The 23810-nt window shown below is 36.0% G+C and overlaps 1 protein-coding gene across 1 annotated transcript in view; it reads left to right on the top strand.

The window, feature by feature from the left end:
- LOC129266969 (uncharacterized) overlaps window positions 1-23810 on the top strand; it is a 248295-nt gene that overhangs the window by 208201 nt on the left and 16284 nt on the right. Inside the window, exons 161-181 of the mRNA XM_064104176.1 lie at window positions 3639-3797; window positions 4324-4464; window positions 6372-6470; window positions 8075-8185; window positions 8915-9010; window positions 9866-9985; window positions 10553-10681; window positions 11241-11354; window positions 12250-12432; window positions 13110-13192; window positions 13610-13697; window positions 14136-14221; window positions 14779-14976; window positions 15553-15646; window positions 16708-16881; window positions 17729-17811; window positions 18526-18622; window positions 19789-19880; window positions 20743-20922; window positions 22417-22596; window positions 23365-23458. Of these exons, the coding sequence (XP_063960246.1) occupies window positions 3639-3797; window positions 4324-4464; window positions 6372-6470; window positions 8075-8185; window positions 8915-9010; window positions 9866-9985; window positions 10553-10681; window positions 11241-11354; window positions 12250-12432; window positions 13110-13192; window positions 13610-13697; window positions 14136-14221; window positions 14779-14976; window positions 15553-15646; window positions 16708-16881; window positions 17729-17811; window positions 18526-18622; window positions 19789-19880; window positions 20743-20922; window positions 22417-22596; window positions 23365-23458 (2601 nt within the window). The remainder of the gene's footprint in view (window positions 1-3638; window positions 3798-4323; window positions 4465-6371; window positions 6471-8074; window positions 8186-8914; window positions 9011-9865; window positions 9986-10552; window positions 10682-11240; window positions 11355-12249; window positions 12433-13109; window positions 13193-13609; window positions 13698-14135; window positions 14222-14778; window positions 14977-15552; window positions 15647-16707; window positions 16882-17728; window positions 17812-18525; window positions 18623-19788; window positions 19881-20742; window positions 20923-22416; window positions 22597-23364; window positions 23459-23810) is intronic.

Here is a 23810-nt window from a genome sequence, read left to right as displayed (position 1 = left end):
TGTGCAATATTTCCATATTCATGTTGATGAATATATGATTATTTATTGATTAAATGCTATGTGCAATTAAGTCAAAGAACTTGAAGAATTGGTGATTTTTCTACCATCCTAATTCCAAGCAATATTTGGAGCCCTAGAACCAAGATTGAAACTGACTGTGGTCAGTAAAATCTAAGTATGAACAGGAATCCAAGTAGATATATGCATCTACCATTTATCTACACATTTTTTGACAGATCTGCTTCTTAAATAGAATTATGTTGATGAAGCAGGCCTATAGCCAGGGTTACCACTTAGGGGGTTCGATCCCTTCTTTTCCCTTCTTTTTTTCCTTGGTCTTTCCCTAATTGTGCTTGCTAATGAAAATTTTAAGGGGCTCGATCAAACCCCCGAACCCCCTGGCTACTGGTTTGTGAAGTAATTTTCTTTCTTGATCAAATGCCAGTATCAGTTAGGAAGTGGAGCGTTGTGGCCTAGTGGATAAGTTTTCTGACTTTGAAACAGAAGGTCGTGGGTTCGAATCCCAGCCATGGCGTAATTTCCTTCAGCAAGAAATTTATCCACATTGTGCTGCAAATCGACCCAGGTGAGGTGAATGGGTACCCGGCAGGATTAATTCCTTGAATGCATGAGCGCTGAGAGGCAGCTCGAGCTAAAGCCGGGGTAATAATAATAATAACAACGCACCTCGGAATAGAATATTTCTAGATAGATTGCGCTATATAAATGCCTATTATTATTATTATTTGAAGAATTTGTTTTTTTTTTCCATCCGAATTGCGATCCAGTCGGAGCCCTGGAACCAGGATTGGATCTGACTCTGATCAGTAAGATCTAAGAATGAACAGGAATCAAAGTAGATATACCATGCATCTACATACCATGCATGTACATGTATAAACATGAATACATTTTACATGTAGATGGACACTATTAACCCAATTCAGTGTCATCTTTTAGGATCAAAAAGGATATTTTTTTAGGCCCTCCAACTCCACCAATTTTTTGGATAATTAAGGAAATGGATAATTAAGGAAATGGAAAATTTTTCTCATGCTTGATGTCATTGACAATTTAGAGAATATCTATTTTTTCACTAGTAATAGTGTAATCACACTGTTCATTATATAGATTTCATGATAGGTATGTATTTCATTGCATTCATACATGTGTGCAAGCTATCCAAGCTTTCAACCATTATTGCATTTGGTCAAATCACTTTCACTCCTAAGAAAGTCCCAAGTCTTATCGGTTTCAGATTCTTCTGAACCACTACTATCATTATCTTAGGGAACAACCATTGCAGTTCAAGCTGCATGTGAAGCATACTCATAATGGAACAGAAATTGCTTGTCTTGTTGGCTTTTACTGAACACTGTCATGAACAGGTAGTAATAGAGATTAATCATGGCTGGTTTCATTCAAACTTTGCTCATGGAAAGCATCTTGTTGAAATATTTTTGTTTCTGTTTAATTTCTTCCTTCCTCTTCTCATTTGTCTTTTTCTTATTACCCTCTTCTTCCTTTTCTACCTTAAGTTTTTGTCTCACCTGCATAGCAGAGTGAGACTATAGGCGCCGCTTTTCCGACGGCGGCGGCGACGGCGGCGGCGGCGTCAACACCAAATCTTAACCTGAGGTTAAGTTTTTGAAATGGCAGCATAACTTAGAAAGTATATGGACCTAGTTCATGAAACTTGGCCATAAGGTTAATCAAGTATTACTGAACATCCTGCCTGAGTTTCATGTCACATGACCAAGGTCAAAGGTCATTTAGGGTCAATGAACTTAGACCATGTTGGGGGAATCAACATCAAAATCTTAACCTAAGGTTAAGTTTTTGAAATGACAGCATAACTTAGAAAATATATGGACCTAGTTCATGAAACTTATACATAAAGTTAATCAAGTATCACTGAACATCCTGCATGAGTTTCACGTCACATGACCAAGGTCAAAGGTCATTTAGGGTCAATGAACTTTGGCCGAATTGGGGGTATCTGTTGAATTACCATCATAACTTTGAAAGTTTATGGATCTGATTCATGAAACTTGGACATAATAGTAATCAAGTATTACTAAACATCCTGTGCAAGTTTCAGGTCACATGATCAAGGTCAAAGGTCATTTAGGGTCAATGAACTTTGGCCAAATTGGGGTATTTGTTGAATTACAGCCATAAATTTGGAAGTGTGTTGGTCTAGTTCATAAAACTTGGACATAATAGTAATCAAGTATCACTGAACATCCTGTGCGAGTTTCAGGTCACATGATCAAGGTCAAAGGTCATGTAAGGTCAAAGAACTTTGGCCACGTTGGGGGTATTTGTTGAATTCTCGCTACCCCAAATAGCGATTTCGCCGAGATCCGGGAAAATCCCTGTAACGTGCATTGCATTATGGGATAGCTTTTTCGGTATTACAACTTCCTGTTCGGAAGTCCAATGCACTGTTTTGCCATTCAGATCAACAGTGCCGTCATGCACAACAACACAACGTCGCTTTCGCTCGGAAAGTTCGTGATCACAATCCTCTCTTTCACGATACAGTTTAACAGTTTTACAGCCTTTTCTGCTAAAGTCACTAATTCTGCCCGACGCTTTCCATTGCACGGTATTCATCTGTCAGTTAAGATTTTTTTAAGTTCCGAAACTGATTTTTATCCATTTTGTGGTCGACGAAAAATTGAACGAAATGAATGCTGTATATATTTAGCGTCTAGTTGAATACGATCGTGATGTCAGGCCGGTCGCTAAATGCAAAATTTTAAGATATTCATTATTTGTTTAATTTTTTTATAACCAAATAAAAACATGAATAAAAATTATTTTCACGTGAAATATATTTTTTATTTTTATTTATAATTCAAATGGAATCAAAACTGACCAAATGTAATAAAAAGTATTATACTCTGTACATATTACGCTGATTGGCATCGATTTCAGCGTGGTGGAAAACTCAGTATCGCGAACCTCGCGCGAGCATGACTCTAAACCGGAAGTGGTGATGACGACCCGACGGAGTGAAAATTATCTCGTCTCGCGCATTATGAGATTTTTGTTCCTATTTGGGGTAGCAAGAATTGCCATCATATCTCTATAAGTGTATTGGTCTAGTTCATAAAACGTGGAAATAAGAGTAACCAAGTATCACTGAACATCTTGTGCGAGTTATAGTAGTTTTCAAAATCAGCACTGCTGCTATATTGAATCGCGTGATGCAGGTGAGACGGCCAGAGGCATTCCACTTGTTTTCTCCTTTTCTTCCTCTTCTTCTTCTTCTTTTCTTCCTCTCCTGTTGCTTCTTCCACCAATTATCTTTCCTTTGCTAATTTTTTGTCTTCCTTTTCTTCCACTTTCTTTTCTCCTCCTTCTCCTTTTCCTTCTCATTATTATTCTTCTTCTTCTCCTCCTTCTTCTTTTTCTTGTTCTTCTACTTCTTCCTTTCTTCTTCTTCTCCTCCTTCTTGCCCTTCCTCTCTTCTTTCTTTTTTCTTCTTCTCCTCCTTCTTACTTCTTTTCTTCTTTGAAAATTTTCTTCTTGCCCTTTTTGTATATAGCAAATCTTATTGGCATACTAAAAATTCTTGTGCTAAAAAAGTTAAAATGATAAATTCTACCTTTATTTTTGGTCCTACCTAGTTGGATCCCAGCCCCAGATCGTGGTTACCCCGTTCCAAGCTCAAGTCCTGGCCCTAGGAGAGGACACCAACATACAGTGTAATGTAAGGAGCAGAGATGTGGATGAATCACCTTCATGGTACACTCCCAATGGGACTCTCATTAATACCCTGGCAAATGGTAAGTTCACATGGTCAGTTTTTAGTTATGATCACCCTGCCTACTGTCTCCGAAAGAATAATACTTTACCTGTCCTTTATATCCCTACATTTTTTTAAAACAATTTTATAAACTATGTGTATTTCCATAGTAATTTTGTGAATGCTCATATTTTCTAATATATCATAAAACGTCAATTTTCCCTGAAGTTTGAAAGTCAATCATGTACATGGGGGATATTATTCTAAATTATATATTAAAATATATATATTAACAGGCTACATTTACTAATATAATTTTTTATCCAATTGTTGCTACTTTTTGTGTCATGATATTGAAAGAATCAAGCAGAATATGCACATTTAACAGAGGTTTGAAAAGAGAATTTCAATTTACATTACATGTACATTTATCTTAATGCCATTTTTACACAAGTATATTTGTATGTAAATAACCATGCACATAGAGGAATAACATTACACATTAAAAAAATTATAATCCTTTGCTATCATATCAATTTCCTTGTATATCTTCTTCTTTTCTGTAGGTGGTACAGGTCACAAGCATGTCAGTGTGATCGATGATCAGAACATCGAGCTGGTCATCAATGACTTCCAGATACATGATGTTGGAAACTATTCTTGCACGGCTGGACCACTCTCCAGAACTATCACCTTGATGATACTCCGTAAGTTGAAACAAATTTGTTGTCAAATGCTATATGATACTGAGTGATATGTTGGGCGACTCCATAAAATAATATCTCTGTATGCCCAGCCTCTGTTTTTCACAATTTTAATTTACTTTCATGATCTCAACGAATCCCATGATAATTTTAGAGCATTATGAACAAGCATTAGCGCAAAAATGAATCATTTCAAGATGTTCCCCCATATAGGGGGTCTGATAACATACTTATTGGATTTTTCTATCTTCCATACTAAGCTTGACGTGAAGTATATTTAGCTTTTCATTTTCTTTCACTATTTTACTGTTCCTAACTTTCTTTATCATATAAGCCTTATATTGAATTTAATTGTGGTAAGAACACTGTGTACAGCAGTGTGGTCACAATGTGGCACACAATTTGAAATGAACTTCACACTTATAAATTTGATTTAACAGTGTGAATTACATCTTCACATACATATTCCACTGTGTGATCACACTGTGAACACTTTCACCCTGTAGGGGTGTCAACAGTTTGACTTTGAGCATTTTCACATTATGAAAGCACTGTGAACACACTGTGAATACTGTGTGAGTACACTGAATACACTGTTAACACAGTGTGAACACACTGTGAATACACTGTGAACACACTGAATACTGTGTAAATACACTGAACACACTGTGAATACAGTGTGAAAGCACTGTGAATGAACTGTGAACAAACTGAACACACTGTGAAACCACTGTGAATACTCTGAACACAGTGTGAATACACTGTGAATACACTGTGAACACAGTGTGAACACACTGAATACACTGTGAACGTTATTTTGATTTAACAGTGTGAATTACATCTTCACATACATATTCCAATGTGTCATCACACTGTGAACACTTTCAGTCTGTCGGGGTGTCATGAGTTTGACTTTGAGCATTTTCACACTATGAAAGCACTATGAAAGCACTGTGAATACTGAGTGAATACATTGTGAATACACTGAGTACAGTGTGGAAGCACTGTGAATGAACTGTGAATACATTGAATACACAGTGATTTGTGGACAAACTGAACACACTGTGATATAGTGTGAAAGCACTGTGAACGAACTGTGCACAAACTGAACACACTGTGAATACACTGTGAATACTCTGTGAACACAGGGTGAACACTGTGAACACAATGTGAATACACTGTGAACACACTGTGAACACACTGAATACACCGTGAACGTAATTTGATTTAACAGTGTGAATTACATCTTCACATACATATTCCAATGTGTGATCACACTGTGAACACTTTCAGCCTGTAGGGGTGTCAACAGTTTGACTTTGAGCATTTTCACACTATGAAAGCACTGTGAATACTGTGGGAATACATTGTGAACACACTGAGTACAGTGTGAAAGCACTGTGAATGAACTGTGAACACATTGAATACACAGTGATTTGTGAACAAACTGAACACACTGTGAATACACTGTGAATACACTGAATACACTGTGAACACTGTGTGAACACACTGTGAATACACTGACTACTGTGTGAATACACTGAACACACTGTGAATACAGTGAAAGCACTGTGAATGAACTGAACACACTGTGAATACTCTGTGAACACACTGAACACACTGTGAATACTCTGTGAACACACTGAATACACTGTGAACACAGTGTGAACACACTGAATACACTGAATGTACTGTGAACACACTGTTTAAGTACTGTGAACACACTTTGAATACACCGTGAACACAGTGTGAATGCACCGTGAAAGCATCTTGAACACACTGAATGCACTGTGAACACACTTTGAACACACTCTGTATACACTTCGAACACACTGTTGACACATTGTGTAACACCGTTTCATTTCCAAGAGCGTAATTCAACTAAATTGCATTATTTTATCCCTCCACAGCTATAACCTGTTCACACCCCTGCCTGAATGGTGGTCACTGCCAGAATGGAGTGTGTGTCTGTGCTGAAGATTACTATGGTGAATTCTGTGAATTATCAAGTAAGTAAATGTATTATGAGAAACTAGTCACATAATATAATTAAGTTATGTAACAAGTGTTATGACTCTGTGGGAAGTAGTCAATGAAACTCACAAAAACATTCTATCACTGCGAGTGATGACTGATGTGGGAAGCTATATGCTTTATCACATGATGAAATTTTGATCAATCCTAAAGCAAGATTCTAAGTATGTGGAATATAATACAGTTTATTAGCTACTTGAAAATTTCTAAATACATCAACATGGACAGCAGGGCTGTTATTGATAACGTCTTTATCGATAGTCCTATCGATAACCTTTCTCTCTTTCTCAATAATACCCGCTATTATGTAGTGACACAGTGATTTTCCGCGATTTCACGGAAACGGCCCTTTGAAAGTGGCTTTTCAAATGGAAAATCACGGAAAACATATTTTTTATCAAACTGCACAGAACAGCAAGAGAAATTACTCCAAAATCTCAACAAAATACTAGCCACGAAAGGCGATCTCATCCCCACTTCGCTATTATTATAGCAAAGTGGGGGTGAGATTGTGACAATCCAAACATCGTGACTGCACTCATCTCCATTCGATCGAATCGAAAACATCACAAGCGCAAGCTCAACTAACGTAGAAGGCAGCTACCACACAGCCTAGCCATGTGTTGCTGCCCTCTATGTTCAAAGATGTACAGCACGATATCAAAATGGCAGATAGGCGAAAGATGTCGACTGCTCAGAACGATGTTCAAAAAGCCCCCAAATTATCGATAAAACTTCATCCAACCCTAAAATAATGTTAATAACGTGAAATGTGAGGATTTATGCTAAACATGTTTGTTAAAAGATGCTGTGTAGTCATTTACATCCAATGAACGCAGACTTTAAAAAGCATTCTTGGTAATGTGGCTGATGAAAATTTTGACCAACGCGAGTATGTGACATCGCTATAATGCATTAAAAATGTGTATTGATTATGTTCTTTTGTTGATAGTTATCGATATCGTTAAGATATTTTTAGCATGATATCGACACAGAATTTTCTCAACGATAACAGCCCTAATGGACAGTCATTTTGATCCTTAACCCAAAATATTTTCAGATATACAGTCCATATTTATGTTTCCAACTAAATATTATTATTTTCCAATAATTTGACACTGTAAAACCTGGGCCCCGTCTTACAAAGAGTTATGATCGACCCAGTCAATCGTAACTCTACGGAAATCCATCAGTGTCATAATTTCTTCTACAGGAAATTTGTAAAATGTCCTTTGTAGACAAAGGAGAACACACCAAATTGTCAAGAAATCAATGAATTTATGGATATACATTCATATCTCGAAAAAATGTTGAACAAACAAGCATTTTATATGTTGACGTTGCTGGCCGTCCATAGTTGCGATTGATTGGATTAATCGCAACTCTTTGTAAGACGGGGCCCTGGTATAGCAACTACCTGTCTACAAAGAATACAAGTATGTTTTCATTTGTATAATATTCCCCATTGAAACATGTATTACTGAAACCTATCCATAAAGACCACATATTTTGTCTCTCTTTTGTAGTCTTTATACATTTTATATAGGTTTGATTGTTTAATGATTTTTCTCTGTTCTAGATTTCACTGATACATACATACCTTGTGAACCTCAATGTGAGAATGGAGCGACATGTGTGCAAGGGTTGTGCCTCTGCCCTCTTGGATACAGAGGAGATACATGTTCTGAAGGTAAAGTACAAGAGACAGGATGAAAGCAATGATGTTGGTGATGATGATGATGAAGATGATAGTGATGATGATGAGGGTGGTGATGATGAGAGTGTTAATCATGATTATGAGGATGATGACAGTCATGTCCAAGGCTTTGTCTCTGTCCGCTGGGATACAGGGGAGATACATATTCTGAAGTACAGGAGACAGATTGTGAGAATGATGATGATGACGATGACAGCAATGATGATGATAATTGGCGTAATGATTTAGTGATAATGGTGATGGTAGTGATGATGCGGTGAGCGACTGTGATATCGTGCCTTTTCATCATCGCTCCATGCCTCTGGAATTCCCTCCCTACTTCATTCCGTGAATTTGACAACATTGAACTCTTCAAACCATCTCTTAATACTCACTTATTTCAGCAGATGTGTAATAATTAGCTTAATTGGATGAGCCTGCGCGTATGAATGTTTTTAACAGAAATATGGCACAATATAAATGCTGTGGATCATCATCATGATGATCATGATGATAATATTAATGGTGATGATGATGGTTATCATAGCAGTGGTGATGATGGTATTTACATTTGTGATGATGATGATGATAATAATGATGATGATGGTGATAATAATGATAGCAACAATGATGAGGGTCATGATGATGAAGAAAGTGATGATGCTGATGATGGTGATGGGGTATCTGTACTCATTTTTGTGTCTCGAATTTTACTTTTCACAGAGATGTCCTGTGATCCAATGTGTGAGAACAATGCTGTTTGTGTTCTTGGATACTGCCGGTGTCCAGTAGGATTTACAGGAAGTACTTGCAACGAAGGTAAGATATAGTTATCTTTGATTGATCTTTATTGAAAGGTAGATGGTAATAATGATGATAACACTTTTGTATCATGAGCATGATAATATGGTTCATTCATATAGTGCAGTTACAATATGCATATATTCTACTTTGCTTGATTCTTGGTATCATGTTATTACCCCGGCTGTAGCTGAGCTGCCATATATGGCTGACACGATCAAGGAATAAATCTTTCCGGGTACTCTCACCTTGACTGGGTCGAGTGCAGCAAAGTTTGGGTGAATTTCTTGCTGAATTATTCTTGCTGAAAGAAAACCTGACATGGCGGGGTTCAAACCCACGTCCTTCTTATTGAAAGACGAGAGTCATAACCACTAGACTATGATCCCCCCACCCAGGGTAGCCAATGCAGTCATATACATGTACCAATGAACATGATTTATTTTAATAATATCATGAGGCAGATTCTTTACCACTGTCTGAGCCACCATGTCAGTGACGACTTTTGACCTCTTACATTCTCTTCCTCTGCTTCCCTTAATATTTTGGCAATGATTTGTTGTCTTGAATATTTCACACATGTTTCATCCACTTAAAAAGTGATATGATTGCAAAGATGTGAAAAGTTTTAGCAATGTTGATACCTGTTTGAAATGTGATTTGATCAGAACACACAAATATGATCTATTTCGATAGGCAAAATTTTTTACCAATGGTTTTCTTGTTAACAAGTTTTCAAAATTCTTTCATGGAAAAGCATAGTTTTTGCATAAAGCACCTAATATACAAAAATTACCAGTGCAATACAGGCTTACTTTGCATAAATCATTTAAAAATTATTTGTTATTATTGGTGTTTTTAAATTCTTTAAAGATATCAATGAATGTGAAATCAACCCTACTATCTGCAAACATGATTGCTTCAACACCATTGGGAGTTTCTACTGTTCATGTGCTCCGGGCTATCGGCTTACTGCAGACAGGAAATGCGTAGGTAGGTAACAAGTAATCTATTTATACCTAAAAATTGGAAGTGAAGTAGTGTGACATTAGGTTCTTAGTTGTTTGTGGTAACCATGGTTGTCAGAGTATTACTGAATTATACCGTACATGTTCCTTTATGTTATTACCTCATCCACAGGCCTTGTATCACAGAGGCTTGCAAACCATTGCTAATATGACTTTTCTGATTGGTTAATGGCCTTCCTTATATTTTTCACACTGTTTTTTCTTCCGAGATATTTATTTCCATCAATTTTTTTATACACATCTCTATTTAACTAATGCTTTTCTATCTTGAAGATTGTTTGCATCCAGCAGAATGCTTTAATTCGTTTAAGAGGTTGACATTCCTGATTTATGTTTCACCGGCCTTGGTGGTATATTTTGATAACAATTAATATACAGATAGGCAGTAGTAGAGTCAATTCTTACTATCTTAAGCCTGATTATCTTTCAGACATTAATGGATTTGAAGGAGAACACTACAGATGATAGTTAACATAAAGGGTTGCACAACCAAGGTGGTGTTCTTACTTTCTTGTTTTTTATTGTCTTTCAGACATTGATGAATGTGAAGGAGAACACAACTGTGAGCAGCGTTGCCTGAACATCATTGGATCATACCTTTGTGCTTGCTACGAGGGCTCCATCTTGGAGGCTGATGGCAATACGTGTGTGGGACCTTCAGGTCTGTTTAAAAAATTCAATTGGGAATGTGAAAGCAGTCTTTCACATTCCCAATCATGTATAACTAAAAATATTAAATACAATTGATCACATTTATTTCCTCCCGTAAAGTAATAAAACAACATGCAAAAGAGAATAAATTCAAAACAAAGTCTACCAACATGGCAAAGACAACTAGCAGAAAGAATGACTGATATCAATAAATATGTACGGCATTTATAGTTCTATGATCTTTCAAAGCTTAGATAAATACACAGTTTCTGTGTAATAAATCAGATGATAAAATATATATTATAAAGAAATGTAAGTATAATTTGCAACCCACTCAGCTACAGGTATATATTTGGTTGTTTAGTCTGTCATGGGCCCGACTTCCAACGAAAAGAGTAAAAGTAGCTTTAAACATTCCCAGTCATCTGGAACTCAAAGTATTAAATGCATTTGAAATTCAAGTCAATTGATAATTTCAAAATTTACATTTATCACATTCATAATACCTGCACCTCCATCAGACCTGACTGAACCACTCATGTTGATTATTTCCCATTGCCTTTTTACAGGTTGTGTGTATGAGAACCATCTGTATCCATCGGGTACCACCTGGACAGTGGATGGGTGTACCGAGTGCTCCTGTGATCTGGGTGTCACCACCTGTACCGACTGCCCGACACCGAGTAAGTTGGAGCATGCCTTTTTTTAGCAACTGTGTATAGACTGTCTAGGTTTGAAGAAAATGAAAAAAAAGTTTTTAAGGATTTAAGGCTGAGTAAAAGTCCTCAATATATAATAGAGTTAAGGTGAAATATACAATAAAGTGGAAATGGAGTCGTATGGCATTTGCAAAAGGTTTATTCACTTGCACATTATAATGTGACCGTCATGCAAGCCTGTCAGACTAGTGTGATAACAATTTGGACAGTACAAATTTAACCAAACTCAGGAATGTCATTTCCTTCAGCTTTTTGAAATTGTCTGTAACTTAAGTCCTAGACTTTTACCAGGTCTCATGATTTGTATACCAAAGCTAATACCCTGCTTTATGAATTGATGTTCAAAGTAACTTTTGGTTCATCAGTGGATGAAGCTTAGAATTCTGTGAATTCACCTTCAATAAACGCCTGACCATGTCAGGCCTTAAAACAGTGAGGTCATTTCATTGTCTTTCCTGAATAAAGTTTGGCAGAGACCTGGTGATCACTTTTCCTGTTAGTCTGTTGGTCTCATTTCTTTATTTCTGCATCAGTTGTGTTTACACTTGGTGCAAATGATCCTTGAGTAATACCATATCTTTGTCTATGAGGATGATGGGGTCAAAGCTCATCTAGGGGTCAAAAGGTCCAGTTTTGTTCAACTTCCTCTCGTTTCTTTATTTCTGCAATCTGCATCAATTTTGTACATTTGGTACAAATCATCCTTGGGTAATACCACATGTGTGTTCATGAGGATGATAAGGTCAAAGGTCATGCAGGCCAGGTCAAAAGATCATATTGCATATTTCATTGATCGCAAAATCAGGCAAGACTCGTGGTTTGCGAACCACCTTGTTAAATTTACCCTCTCTTGTTTCAGAATTCCAGCAGTGCACTTACCAAGGCATCGAATACGACCACTCCACCAACTGGACATCACCGTTTGACCCGTGTGACCACTGCAACTGTACTGACGGTCAAGTGAAATGTATGAGGGAGATCTGTGATATACAGTGTGATTATCCTGCTCCTCATCAAACAGAATGCTGTCATGAATGCACAGGTATGTTGAATAGATTATTTGTAAATGTCACTTACGTATACATTCACAGAGAGCCTAACTTTGCAAAATGGACAAAATTTGCTGTTTTGTAGTTGTATATCTGTTTCATGTACAAATCCCACATGGATAAATTTTTCAGAAGTTGCTCACTGAGATACGTTGTATATTTCATGTACATCTGTATGCGGATATTACTTTTCATCATTTTTCTCCGTTACATAATGCAAGAAAAGTGGGGAAGGACAGAGAACAGAAAAAGAACATAAGAATAAAAATGAAAATGAAAGATATTTATTCATTGCATTATAGTATGATAGTAATAATATATATATATACTACAAGTCCTAAAAAAGTAGAAATGATGGATTTTAATTACTTTGCTCTAAAAAAGGTTTATTTTCTTTTGTTACATCATTGGCATTATGCCAAGATCTGTAGAAAGAAGTGAACAAAATTGAAAAGTTTTTAATGCAAAATACTTTTTAAAAATCATTCCTATCATCTATTGGACACCCAATATAACTGCTACTGTATAGTTCCCATTTTGTGATGCACCGCTAAACTTTGTCTATCAGGCACTACTGAATATTTGATTCTACGTTTTTGCTGTCATTTTGGCTTATACTTTCATGTATTATTTAAAACTACAATTCTCTTTTTATTATATTATGCTTCAGATTGTTTGTATGAAGGCAATGTTATCAGGAATCATCTTTATTTCTCTCCTATGAGTCAACAATGCACAACTTGTATTTGCCAGGTGAGCTAACAATAATAGCCAGATTTAATCTACATATTTATCTTACATTCTTTGTGAAAATCATGCTGGTCCCACTATTTTGTTTGATAACTGATCTACTTTTTAAAGAAAAACTTTGATAATCATTATAACTATCATATTTTCAGTCTTGAATAGTGTTAGTTCTTTGCTGTTTTGTGTCAATATCACCATGCCAATTTATTTAATCTTTGTATTACACTTGGCTGTAGAATGTGATAATCATTACTTGGTGAAAACATATATTTATAATTTACAATAAACTTAGGAGACACATACTCTTTTTTGGTAAATTTGTAAAATGTTTCATCCCCACATGACCTTTCCTTATGACTTACCATTGAATTTCATGCAAATGAAGTGATTGCTTTTAACCCCGGCTAATTTTTTCTTTTGCAGGATGGTAATGTCCGATGCAGTAATGTTAGCTGTCCTGAGATAGATTGTTCCAGGCCTGTGCAGGGTGAATGCTGTCTAACATGTGAAGGTGAAGAAAATCATAATTGCTATGATGGCAATAATGGTCATGGTGATGATGATTTTGATAATGATATGAGCTATGGGAACCAGTTGTAGAATCTTCTTCAGCTTAATGTTTTATTGCATTAAAGTCATGGCTCATTTATAATGATACATTATGAATTGTATCTATTCATTGTATGTACTGTTTTTATATATTCAATTGTGAACTCGCATTGTTTGTCTTCAGACTTGAGGAGTATGAGAATTCTTGAGAAGTATGTTTTAAAAATAAAATCTGATTGAATTTGAAATTTGAATTCAGTGATAATCTTGATAATCATAATGGCACTTTCTATTAAATTTAACCAGAATATGAACATAATTATAATTTTGTCACTATTTTAACACTATCCATTGATGTTGTATTAAATCAATGATATTTCAATGTGTTTATTTTGAATAGACAATTGTGAGTTCCAGGGTTCCGAGTACCAAGATGGAGAGACGTTTACAGCAGAATCCTTGGACTGCAGTGTCTGTACATGCAAGGCAAGTATTTTGACCTTTTACCCAGCTGACTACCGAATTATGGAAGTCGCATTAGCCATATTCTGATCTCCAGTTTAACTCAATTCTATAAATCTGTGTTTCAGCTATGGATAGCAAACTCTGGTAAAGATCTTTTACAATTTATATAGCACATTAAATCTTGAAAGAGAAATGCAGGAAATGTATGAAACATACAGTGTAATAATATTTTGAAATGTTTGGCTTTCCATAATTTCATTGAAGACTCGAATTGCATACCCATGCACAAGTTTCTGTTTATACATGTATGTTACAGAGTTTAGCCGTTTGTGAGCAAATATTTCCAAAACAGTTTTTTTCACTTGTAATTGAAATTAAAGTGTGTGAAAAATCAATAAATGTTATCTCTTATATTCTAGCTGACAAAAACTGTTGAATATAACATTTTCCTACTCGCCCATTGCTGAACAATGGCTTTAAGCTGTACATTTGTGATACTTACTAAAACTGGGGCTCCCGGCAAAAAGCCGGGGAATATTCTTGAATTCATGAATGTTCTTGAAATTTCTTGAATACAGAAAGGTGTCGTTGAATGCCGTCCGTTTGACTGCCCAGCTCTGAACTGCTCTCGTAACGAGAGAGTCCAGCTTCCCGGAGACTGCTGTCCCAAGTGCATCAGTGCTGTACCTGGCTGTGTTGATAAGTACGGTCTACTACATCAGTATGAGACAACATGGACCGATCCTAGGGATAACTGTCTCACCTGCACATGTTTGGTTAGTAAACAAGCTACTTGTACCTACATGTAATGGCCAGTTTTCACCAAACATGAATCACAAAAATTTATTAAAGGGATTTGACAGAATGAGAGGATGTGTAGTATCTCTTCCTCGGGTATATTGAACAATACCTAAACTTTAAAATGACTTTGGAGTCCCTAGTTATTAAAATAAGAAGATATCACATTTTGCTATATACATTAGAGCACCCCGTGGAAAGACTGACCTGTTGGCTTATTGTTGATTGAATGGCCAGTTGATCAATGATTTTGAATTTAAATCCTTAAAAAGTTGAAAATTATCTTTAAGAATCTTTGTACAAAGATTCATGTCTAAGGTCCATGTCCCTCAACAATTCTGAACCACTTTCCTGTTTAGTACCATTTTTGCTTTGAAACCTCCATTTTTCATAAACAGAACAATTGGGGAATAGGGAGAGTTGTTGTTAAAAACATAGTGTGATATGTTTTCTGCATAATTTGGATATATGCTTAGAATACATCGATATTAATTGCCATTGAAGTTATCATCATTTCATATTTTGATAATGTTCTTTTTTAAATGCTATAATAGAATACTGGAGAGGTACAATGTGCAAGGGAGCAGTGTGAGTTTAACTGTAACAATCCAGTGCATGTTAGAGGCCAATGCTGTCCAGATTGCAACGGTGAGTTCGTTTTATCAGGATTTAGCCCTGTACAATTTATTTTTTGTTTCATTCCAGGTTTCTATCGATCATCCTCTAGCAAGTTTTATTGTGTTGCCCAGATACAGGATTTAAACTAGAATGTTGTTGAGATGAGTAATGAAATTGAAAGTTTCATAATTTTTTTTTATTTCCCGGAGTATGATTGGGTGAGAGGCATGGTTGTGCGACTTAGTATAACAATTGTCTGATAATTTAGACTTTGTGTGATAAGATAATTAAAATGGCTTTTCATGAAATAAAGATCTGTAGGGCCTCGTTGCATGAAAGTTATCTTATCTTTGACACCTAATCGTAACTATCATAGCATCAACACTGAACAGAAGCACAGGCATTCCATCTGATGCACATCTGTTGGAACTAATTGTTTGATTGTTGCTATAACTGGCATTCATATTTAAAGGACAAGTCCACCCCAACAAAAAGTTGATTCGAATAAAATGAGAAAAATTCAACAAGCAAAACACTGAAATTTCATCAAAATCGAATGTAAAATAAGAAAGTTATGACATTTTTATTTTCGCTTAATTTCACAAAATAGTTAATGCACATTCCGGTCGGTATCCAAATGAGGGAACTTATGACATCACTCACTATTTCTTTTGTATTTTATGATATGAAATATGAAACATTCAAATTTTCTCATTGTCCTGTAAAACAAAGCTTTATTTCTCCATTGTTTAACATTTTATGGTTCAGTCAAGTTGGTCATTATTGTCAAATTTGTAAAAATTGAAATACTGTATAATTCAAACAATAAAAAACAAAATAAATAGTGAGTGAGGGACATCATCAACTCTCACATTTGCATTGACTAAATTGTGCATATAACTATTTTGTGAAAAATAAGGTAAACTTTAAAATGTCATAACTTTCTTATTTCTCATCCGTATTTGATGAAATTTTCAGCATTATGCTTGTCTGATTTTTCTCTATTGATTAAAATCAACATTTTTTTTGGGGGGGGGGGTGGACGTTACATGCAATAATTATACTTCAACCGTGTTTTTATTATGTTTCAGGTTGCTATTACAATGGTATTGGTTTCTCATATGGTGCTACATTCAAATCTGCATTTGATAAATGCGACTCTTGCATCTGTCTTGGTGGGGATGTCATCTGTGAGCCTACCAGCTGTAACGTCCAGTGCAGCGCCCCCTACCATCCACCTGGAGAATGCTGCCCTCTATGTGAAGGTATGGTACATGTATAATGTTGAGTAATTGTATTGCCTACATTGAGACCTGGTTTAGTGATGATCTGTCTATTAGGATTGAGTGATTTGATAGGCCATTGTGGCTCAAACTTGTTGTCTTTAATTGTGATGATTAATCTGTTTCATGATATATTTTATGTATTACAAATCATCAGAAGTATATTGCAAATTCTCTCTTGACGAAATAACAAATTGCATGATTTCATTTGCTTATAATAGAAATGTGATACACATATGATATATGTGCGAGTATATTAATACAATCAGGGTTCCATGACATTTGCTCTGGTGACTATTGCTCAGCTCTAAATTCCTTACACATATCAAATGACCAACATAAAGCCTAGGTTTAACACTATACCCTATCCTAAACCTAACATAAAACCCTATTCCAACCTTGACCCTACATCTTCGATTAAATTATGCCCCGAGCAATTGTCGCAGGAGCAATTGTCGTGTCACCACAATCGGTCTTGGGTATATTTAAGAATTTACATGTTTATCTTTGTTAGATGTGAACATACCTTGCTGAAAAATTTTCATTTTCATTAAATAATTATCCCATGTAGTTATTCAATGCATTATACTGTATTTGCATCATACTTGTACTTGTAATATATTTGACACTGTTTATATGGTACATGTATATTTGTTTATATATTTGGAAAATAACATTGCATGTACATACATGTACTGAAGTTCTTTGAATTCACTCATCAGAGTTAAATCACATGAATGAACAGAACGCCAGAAACAAAGCAATATATGTTTTATTGTGACACAGGAAAGAATAAGAAACTAAATCAATATTTTTTTGTACAATGTAGATTGCTATTTCCTGGGTCAAATCATCCCTGATGGTGAATACTTCAACCCTGCCCTCGATTCCTGCAAGACTTGTCACTGTGATGTAAGTTTTACATTCGCTTTAAAAATTGCTTTATAGTGTGAATTAAATATATTTGTTGCTCTTATGTGTGTTTTCAACGCAAAATTTCCTTGGGTGTTGAAGGAATTGTAAGCTCATTGAATTTTGATAACTGGAGAAATCGTACAAGAATAGATGCTAAGTCCACATCTACCTTAGATGATGTGTGTGTTAAAAAATATCAATGAGGGTATTCATGTCTTATGGACACACAGCCACGGTTACATGTATATACTTGTCTCCCTCCTCTAAAAAATCTGGGGCTACCCATGTGGACACACATGACATGAATTATTTTAACTACAGATATATTAACAAACATAATTCAATACAGATGATCATTTTTTATCATCTTCATGACAAGAAACACAATCTCTGTGTTAGTGAGAACTATGATTGTATAATCATGTTTATGAATGGATGATTTGTTTATAATTGTATAAGAATTTGACCAATTCACATGTATCCCTGTTAGTATTGTAATATTATCATTATGATTATCTGTATCATACATATAGTTCTTACATAGTAATATTTTTCCCATAAAATTCTCCTTAAAAGACCTTACTAAATATTTTAATTATCATTATTATTATCATCATTGTTACATGTATTATTATTATAACTATCATTATTGCATTACTTACTGGTATAAAATTCATTGAATTTCTTATATTATTTTCATGTATGTTACAGAAAGGATCAGTTCAATGCACTGAGAGGGAGCAATGTCCAATGCTGAACTGTCCAGTGACAACCACAGTAGCTGGAGAATGCTGCCCATCTTGTGCTGGTAAGATATCGACTCTAAGAAGATATTCCTCTTGAAGAAAATTGAAGAAATGTATTATTTCATTAGTTATTGTACAATTACACAAGGAAATAAGAGTGCTATAAGGTACTTCCCTAGATCAAAGTTAAGAAACACAAATAAGGTCTTTCTTACAGGAATCCCGCAAGCGGTTTTTCAATCATTACCAATTCTCACACTTTGTCATAGACGAAACAATGATGAACGCATCAAAAATTCTCTGAAAAGATTTTAAGCGCCATTATAATGGGGTTCCTTTTAAAAGATATGGCACAGACATTTGTCAAGGTAAATGTACCTAAATTATCTTATTCAATAATGGACAGGTTCAAATAAACGATGCCATCAATTCTAGACAAGGCAGAATAATTTGTGTGTAGACCCTACATCATCCTTGTGGAGCACTGTTCTTTGTATCTCACCTATATCAGATGTTAAACACGAATGATCATTGCTTTTTCTACATTTGCAATGCAATGTAATTTAAAAATCACTGTTTAAAAAGTGCAATCAGCAACTTATTAATTGTAAACCCATTTGACTCATTTTGTATCAATTTATTTTTTCCAATCTAAAGAAGGGGGTACACAGTTAATAATTTTTTGTCGATTGATGATTGAAAGCAGATTGATTTAGAATTGAGGGAAGACATGTTTTAGTTCATGAAACATAATGGCCCGAATTCACGAAGGTGGTTTTGAAAACCCACGGTTCAATCCATGGTTTATGCAGATTTCCTGTATAAATTACGCTTAATTTAGCACGTATCGGGCGCGTGTATTACATGTCCAATGCTGATTGCGCGCTTTTGTCACAGTGCGCCAAATTGACGCCTGTTACCATGGTAAGATACGCTATTTTATTCATGAGTCCACTGTTTGAAGAGTGGACTCATTATTCAAAACACTGGACTCATGAAAAAAAATAGCGTGGATAACCACGGCAACAGGCGTCGATTTGGCGCACTGTGACAAAAGCGCGCATCAGCATTGGACATTTTTTAATATGCGCAGTAAATAAGCGTAGTTTATACAGAAAATCTGCATAAACCATGGACTCAACCATGGGTTTTCAAAACCACCTTTGTGAATTCGAGCCAATGTGAGATGAGACATGCCTTGGTAATGATCTTTTCCTCTATCTTCTAGATGCCTTCTGTCGTGGTGATGATGGAAGTGAACATAGGAGTGGTGACACCTGGATCTCATCTTCTGATCCTTGCCAAGAGTGTACCTGCTTGGTAAGAGGACATGATGGATGCATGAGGTGTTAGCGGTGTAGTACCGGTGTTAGTGTTTTAGTGCTGGTGTTAGTGTTCTGATGTTGGTGTCAGTGGTGTGGTGATTGTGTTGGCTTTGGTGTTAGGGGTTATTTTTGATGATCCAGATGGTGATCGATGTTGATAGTGGTGCGAGTGTTAGCTTTTGAAGTTAGTGTTGATTTTAATTGTGCAGAATATTGTTGAAGATGGTGTTAATGAAGGTGGTGTTGATGGTTATTTTGATGATCTAGATGATAATCAATGTTGGTAGTGGTGTAAGTGTCAGTTTTTGGCATTAGTGTTGATTATTGTAGTGCAGATGATGATTGATGTTGGTGATGGTGTTATTGAAGGTGGTGTTGATGTTGTTCTTGGTAATTTTGATGGTTCAGATGAGGATTGTTTTGATGGTGTTGGTAATGTTTAATAGTTTTGGTGATAGAGATTTTTTGCAATTGCAACAGGGACAGATTCTACAACATAGTAAATCTATTGAAAATGCCTGTTAAATCACAATGAACAGCTAATAGGCCTCTGTCAAAAATTGGGAACCTGAACGGCTTATCATTGTAAAATTCTGAGCTGACGGAAATTGCAAATAAATTGTTTGTTTAGGGTCCAAGATGACACTGCTGCTTTGATTCACTGATATTTGACAAAGACTGATTTGTCATGAAGGGCTTTTGACAATGGATTGTCTAGTTCCAGAAAGCGTCTGCATGTTGGTTGCGAAAACTGCCTAAGTATAGAAATATTCCACACCTTTTCACATTGACCAATGGCTAACTCTTCTGCCATTCACTCTAGTATTCAATAATTCTCTTCTCTCTTTGATCTACAGGACACCATCATCAATTGCGTCCCTGTCCCGTGTCTGGAATCCTCTAGCTGTACCCATGGTGTCCAGATAGAAGGTGTGTGCTGTCCAGACTGCACGGTGTGCGAGTTCGAAGGAAACCTCTACAGGAACGGCTCCAGTTTCACTCCCAGTGACGCCAACTGCAGGAAATGCCAGTGTATCGTAAGTGTTTGATGTTAGATTATAATAGAATAATTTGTATATGTGATACTGAAGATATTAATGGTGATGATGCTGGTTTTAATACTGATAATACTTTTGATGACTGCAATTATGATAATAGTGATAATGATGATGATGATGATGATGATAATGTTGTTGGTGGTATTAACTCATTGAGTGCTTCGTGCACGCTACGTATCCTACTATAACATGCCACACTCGTGCTCGCACGCCTACTATTGATTGCTTTGTGCTTGCATTGTTTCCTACCCTCGCCTGCTTCGTGCATGACTGCGCACATTCGGAATTACAATCATTGTTACGCCGTTTTGCATTGTATTGCGCATCGCATGCACGCCGTAATTAGCACTATTGTGTACAGTGCGAACTTTGCTTTCTGACAGATCAACTTACTCACGCAGTTTACATTAGACTTTTACGAGTATTTCTACATTTTTTACAAGATATGGCTCCGCCTCCGAGAGGGAAGACACCTATGTTTTTTGATCCATACAAAACACTCCACAAAATGGAACTACTTGATACAACTCATAATTCAGCGGTAAAGATAATAACCCATCCATATAATAAGGACACCATTATAAGGGGTATGAAATTTCCTACAACTTTACTACACAATATTTTGTGGATAAACTAATCGTTAGAGAGTTACAAGCAATTGTAATCATGACTATTGAAAGGAGTGAATACGACTCGCGATCCCAAAATCAATGTGGCACAGGGGGGTTTTGTGGCTGGCACAGGGGATTAGCATCGGATTAGCACTGTGGCGTTGGGTTAGTAGTGTGTATGGCATGTTAAGAGTTAATAATGAAAAATATGTGAAGAAGATGATGATTAGGATACTGAGAATATGGATGATGATGATAGTGATAAGAAATATGACAACCATATTCATGACAATAGAGATAATGATGATGATTATAATGACTATGGGCATTTCCATGAAGCATGTCCTGGAACTCCCGAGATATAATACCCTTACCTGAAATGAGTACGATTCAGTATAACTGTGCCTGGATATTTCATTTATTGGACTTGATACCAAGAACACAAACATGTTATTGAGGACCATGATTATGGTGCTGATGCTGCTGATTATGATAATATTGATGATGATTTTGCCAAGAAAAATAGGTTGGGCTGTTCAATAAGATACAAGTAGTTACGTATGTTGGACCTTCTAATGTACATGTATGGAAGTATCCTGAAATGGTTTTCACTTCGAAGTTGTAAGGTTCTCAAAAGTATATTGGCTTGAGTAGTTAATGAAGAGAAGAAGAAAGAATGGAGTAAACATAGGGTTCCGACATACAAGTAGGTTAATTTTTAATGAAATTAACATCATGTAAATGATGCTAATGACAGTGACAGGGATGATGATAACTTCATTGAAATCTTATGCAATGTTTTTTCTTTTTATTTATGTCGGTATATGAATTAATACTGCTTCCCTTGTATCTTATTTATCAGAATGGGAATGTAATGTGCGAGGACGAGACCTGTCCTCCCATATACTGCATGGAGACCGTCCAAGCGTTTGGGCAATGCTGCCCTCAATGTGCCGTCTGCACCGCCCAGGATGGAACCATATACAGCCACGGCCAAACTTGGCAGGACGGGGAAGACCCATGCACAACATGCAGATGTATTGTAAGTACTAGTTCACTCCTTGTATTTTAAGGCTATTTGGTCAAGAGCAAATTTGTCCCATATTACCATCATGGACAATCAAAAAGTCCTTAAAAGATAGACTAGATGGTACAAAATATTAGTTAGAGAGATCACAAAACAAAATATGAAATTTATGGAGATCTTCCATTTAACTCTATCACAGTAATTAAAGGTAGTATGAGATTTGCTGGTCACTCTTTCCGTAGTGAGAAGGAAGTTATTTCTGATTTACTTTTGTTGCGCCTCCCTCATAAAACGAGAGGACGAAGACCTTTAGATTTTGTTTATTACATATGTAGGGATACAAATAATTTGTGACATGATTTACCAACTCATGTCGAATCGTGAAGCCTGGCGTATCATTGCTGATTTATTCTCGGATGCGTCCGATTTGTAGTGTAGTGAAGTACCATCATGTATTATATCAGGGAGTTTTTTAGATTTGCATGTGGACACGCTGGGCTGCTATGTAGTTCTGTAATCTTGAGGCATTGTGCATGTGCCATGTTTTCTTCCAGGTGGGCTATCAAACAATGAGAATATGAAAATTGTGATTCTCATATTGTCCAAAATCTTGGAAGACATGCATTCGCATCCACTATGTTTTGGATGTTTGATGCCATTGTCAATGATATTCCTTCATAGAAATGTAACATAAACTTGAGCTTCATAAGCACATTGTAAAGAAACAAGATGTTTGGGATTGCCTTGTTTTCATTCCCTTTGCCATTAATTTTAACATTGCAGAATACAGAGATAGAGTGCAACACACCAATCTGTCCCATCCGCAACTGCATTGATCCTCAGTTTGATTTTGGAGAATGCTGTGCATCTTGTGAAGGTAAGTTTTGAAACAATATACATGCAAGCTATAGGTAAGAGATAGGGATTTGGGAAGGAGTCTTTCTCGAAGATTTAAGTGTGACTAAATATTGCTCATAATATAAGGCCCCACATTCTGTAGTATGTAATGCATCGTGGCATTGGTCAGATCATACCCAGTATTAAAATCTTGAAAAAAAAAATAGAATGAAAACTAATTTATATTGATAAATATAAAACAGTTTATATTTATGGAAATCTTACAGTCATCTCTAAGCTTTTTAATTGGTAACAATCAGTAGCAACTTTTATGTAATATTTTATTTTGATTGATGTTTATGAATAATACCATGGTAGTAATAGTTAAGTTG

The sequence above is a fragment of the Lytechinus pictus genome, chromosome 8 (genome assembly GCF_037042905.1).
Source record: "Lytechinus pictus isolate F3 Inbred chromosome 8, Lp3.0, whole genome shotgun sequence".
NCBI classification, from domain to species: Eukaryota; Metazoa; Echinodermata; class Echinoidea; order Temnopleuroida; family Toxopneustidae; genus Lytechinus; species Lytechinus pictus.
This window is presented reverse-complemented; position numbering and strand designations above follow the sequence as displayed.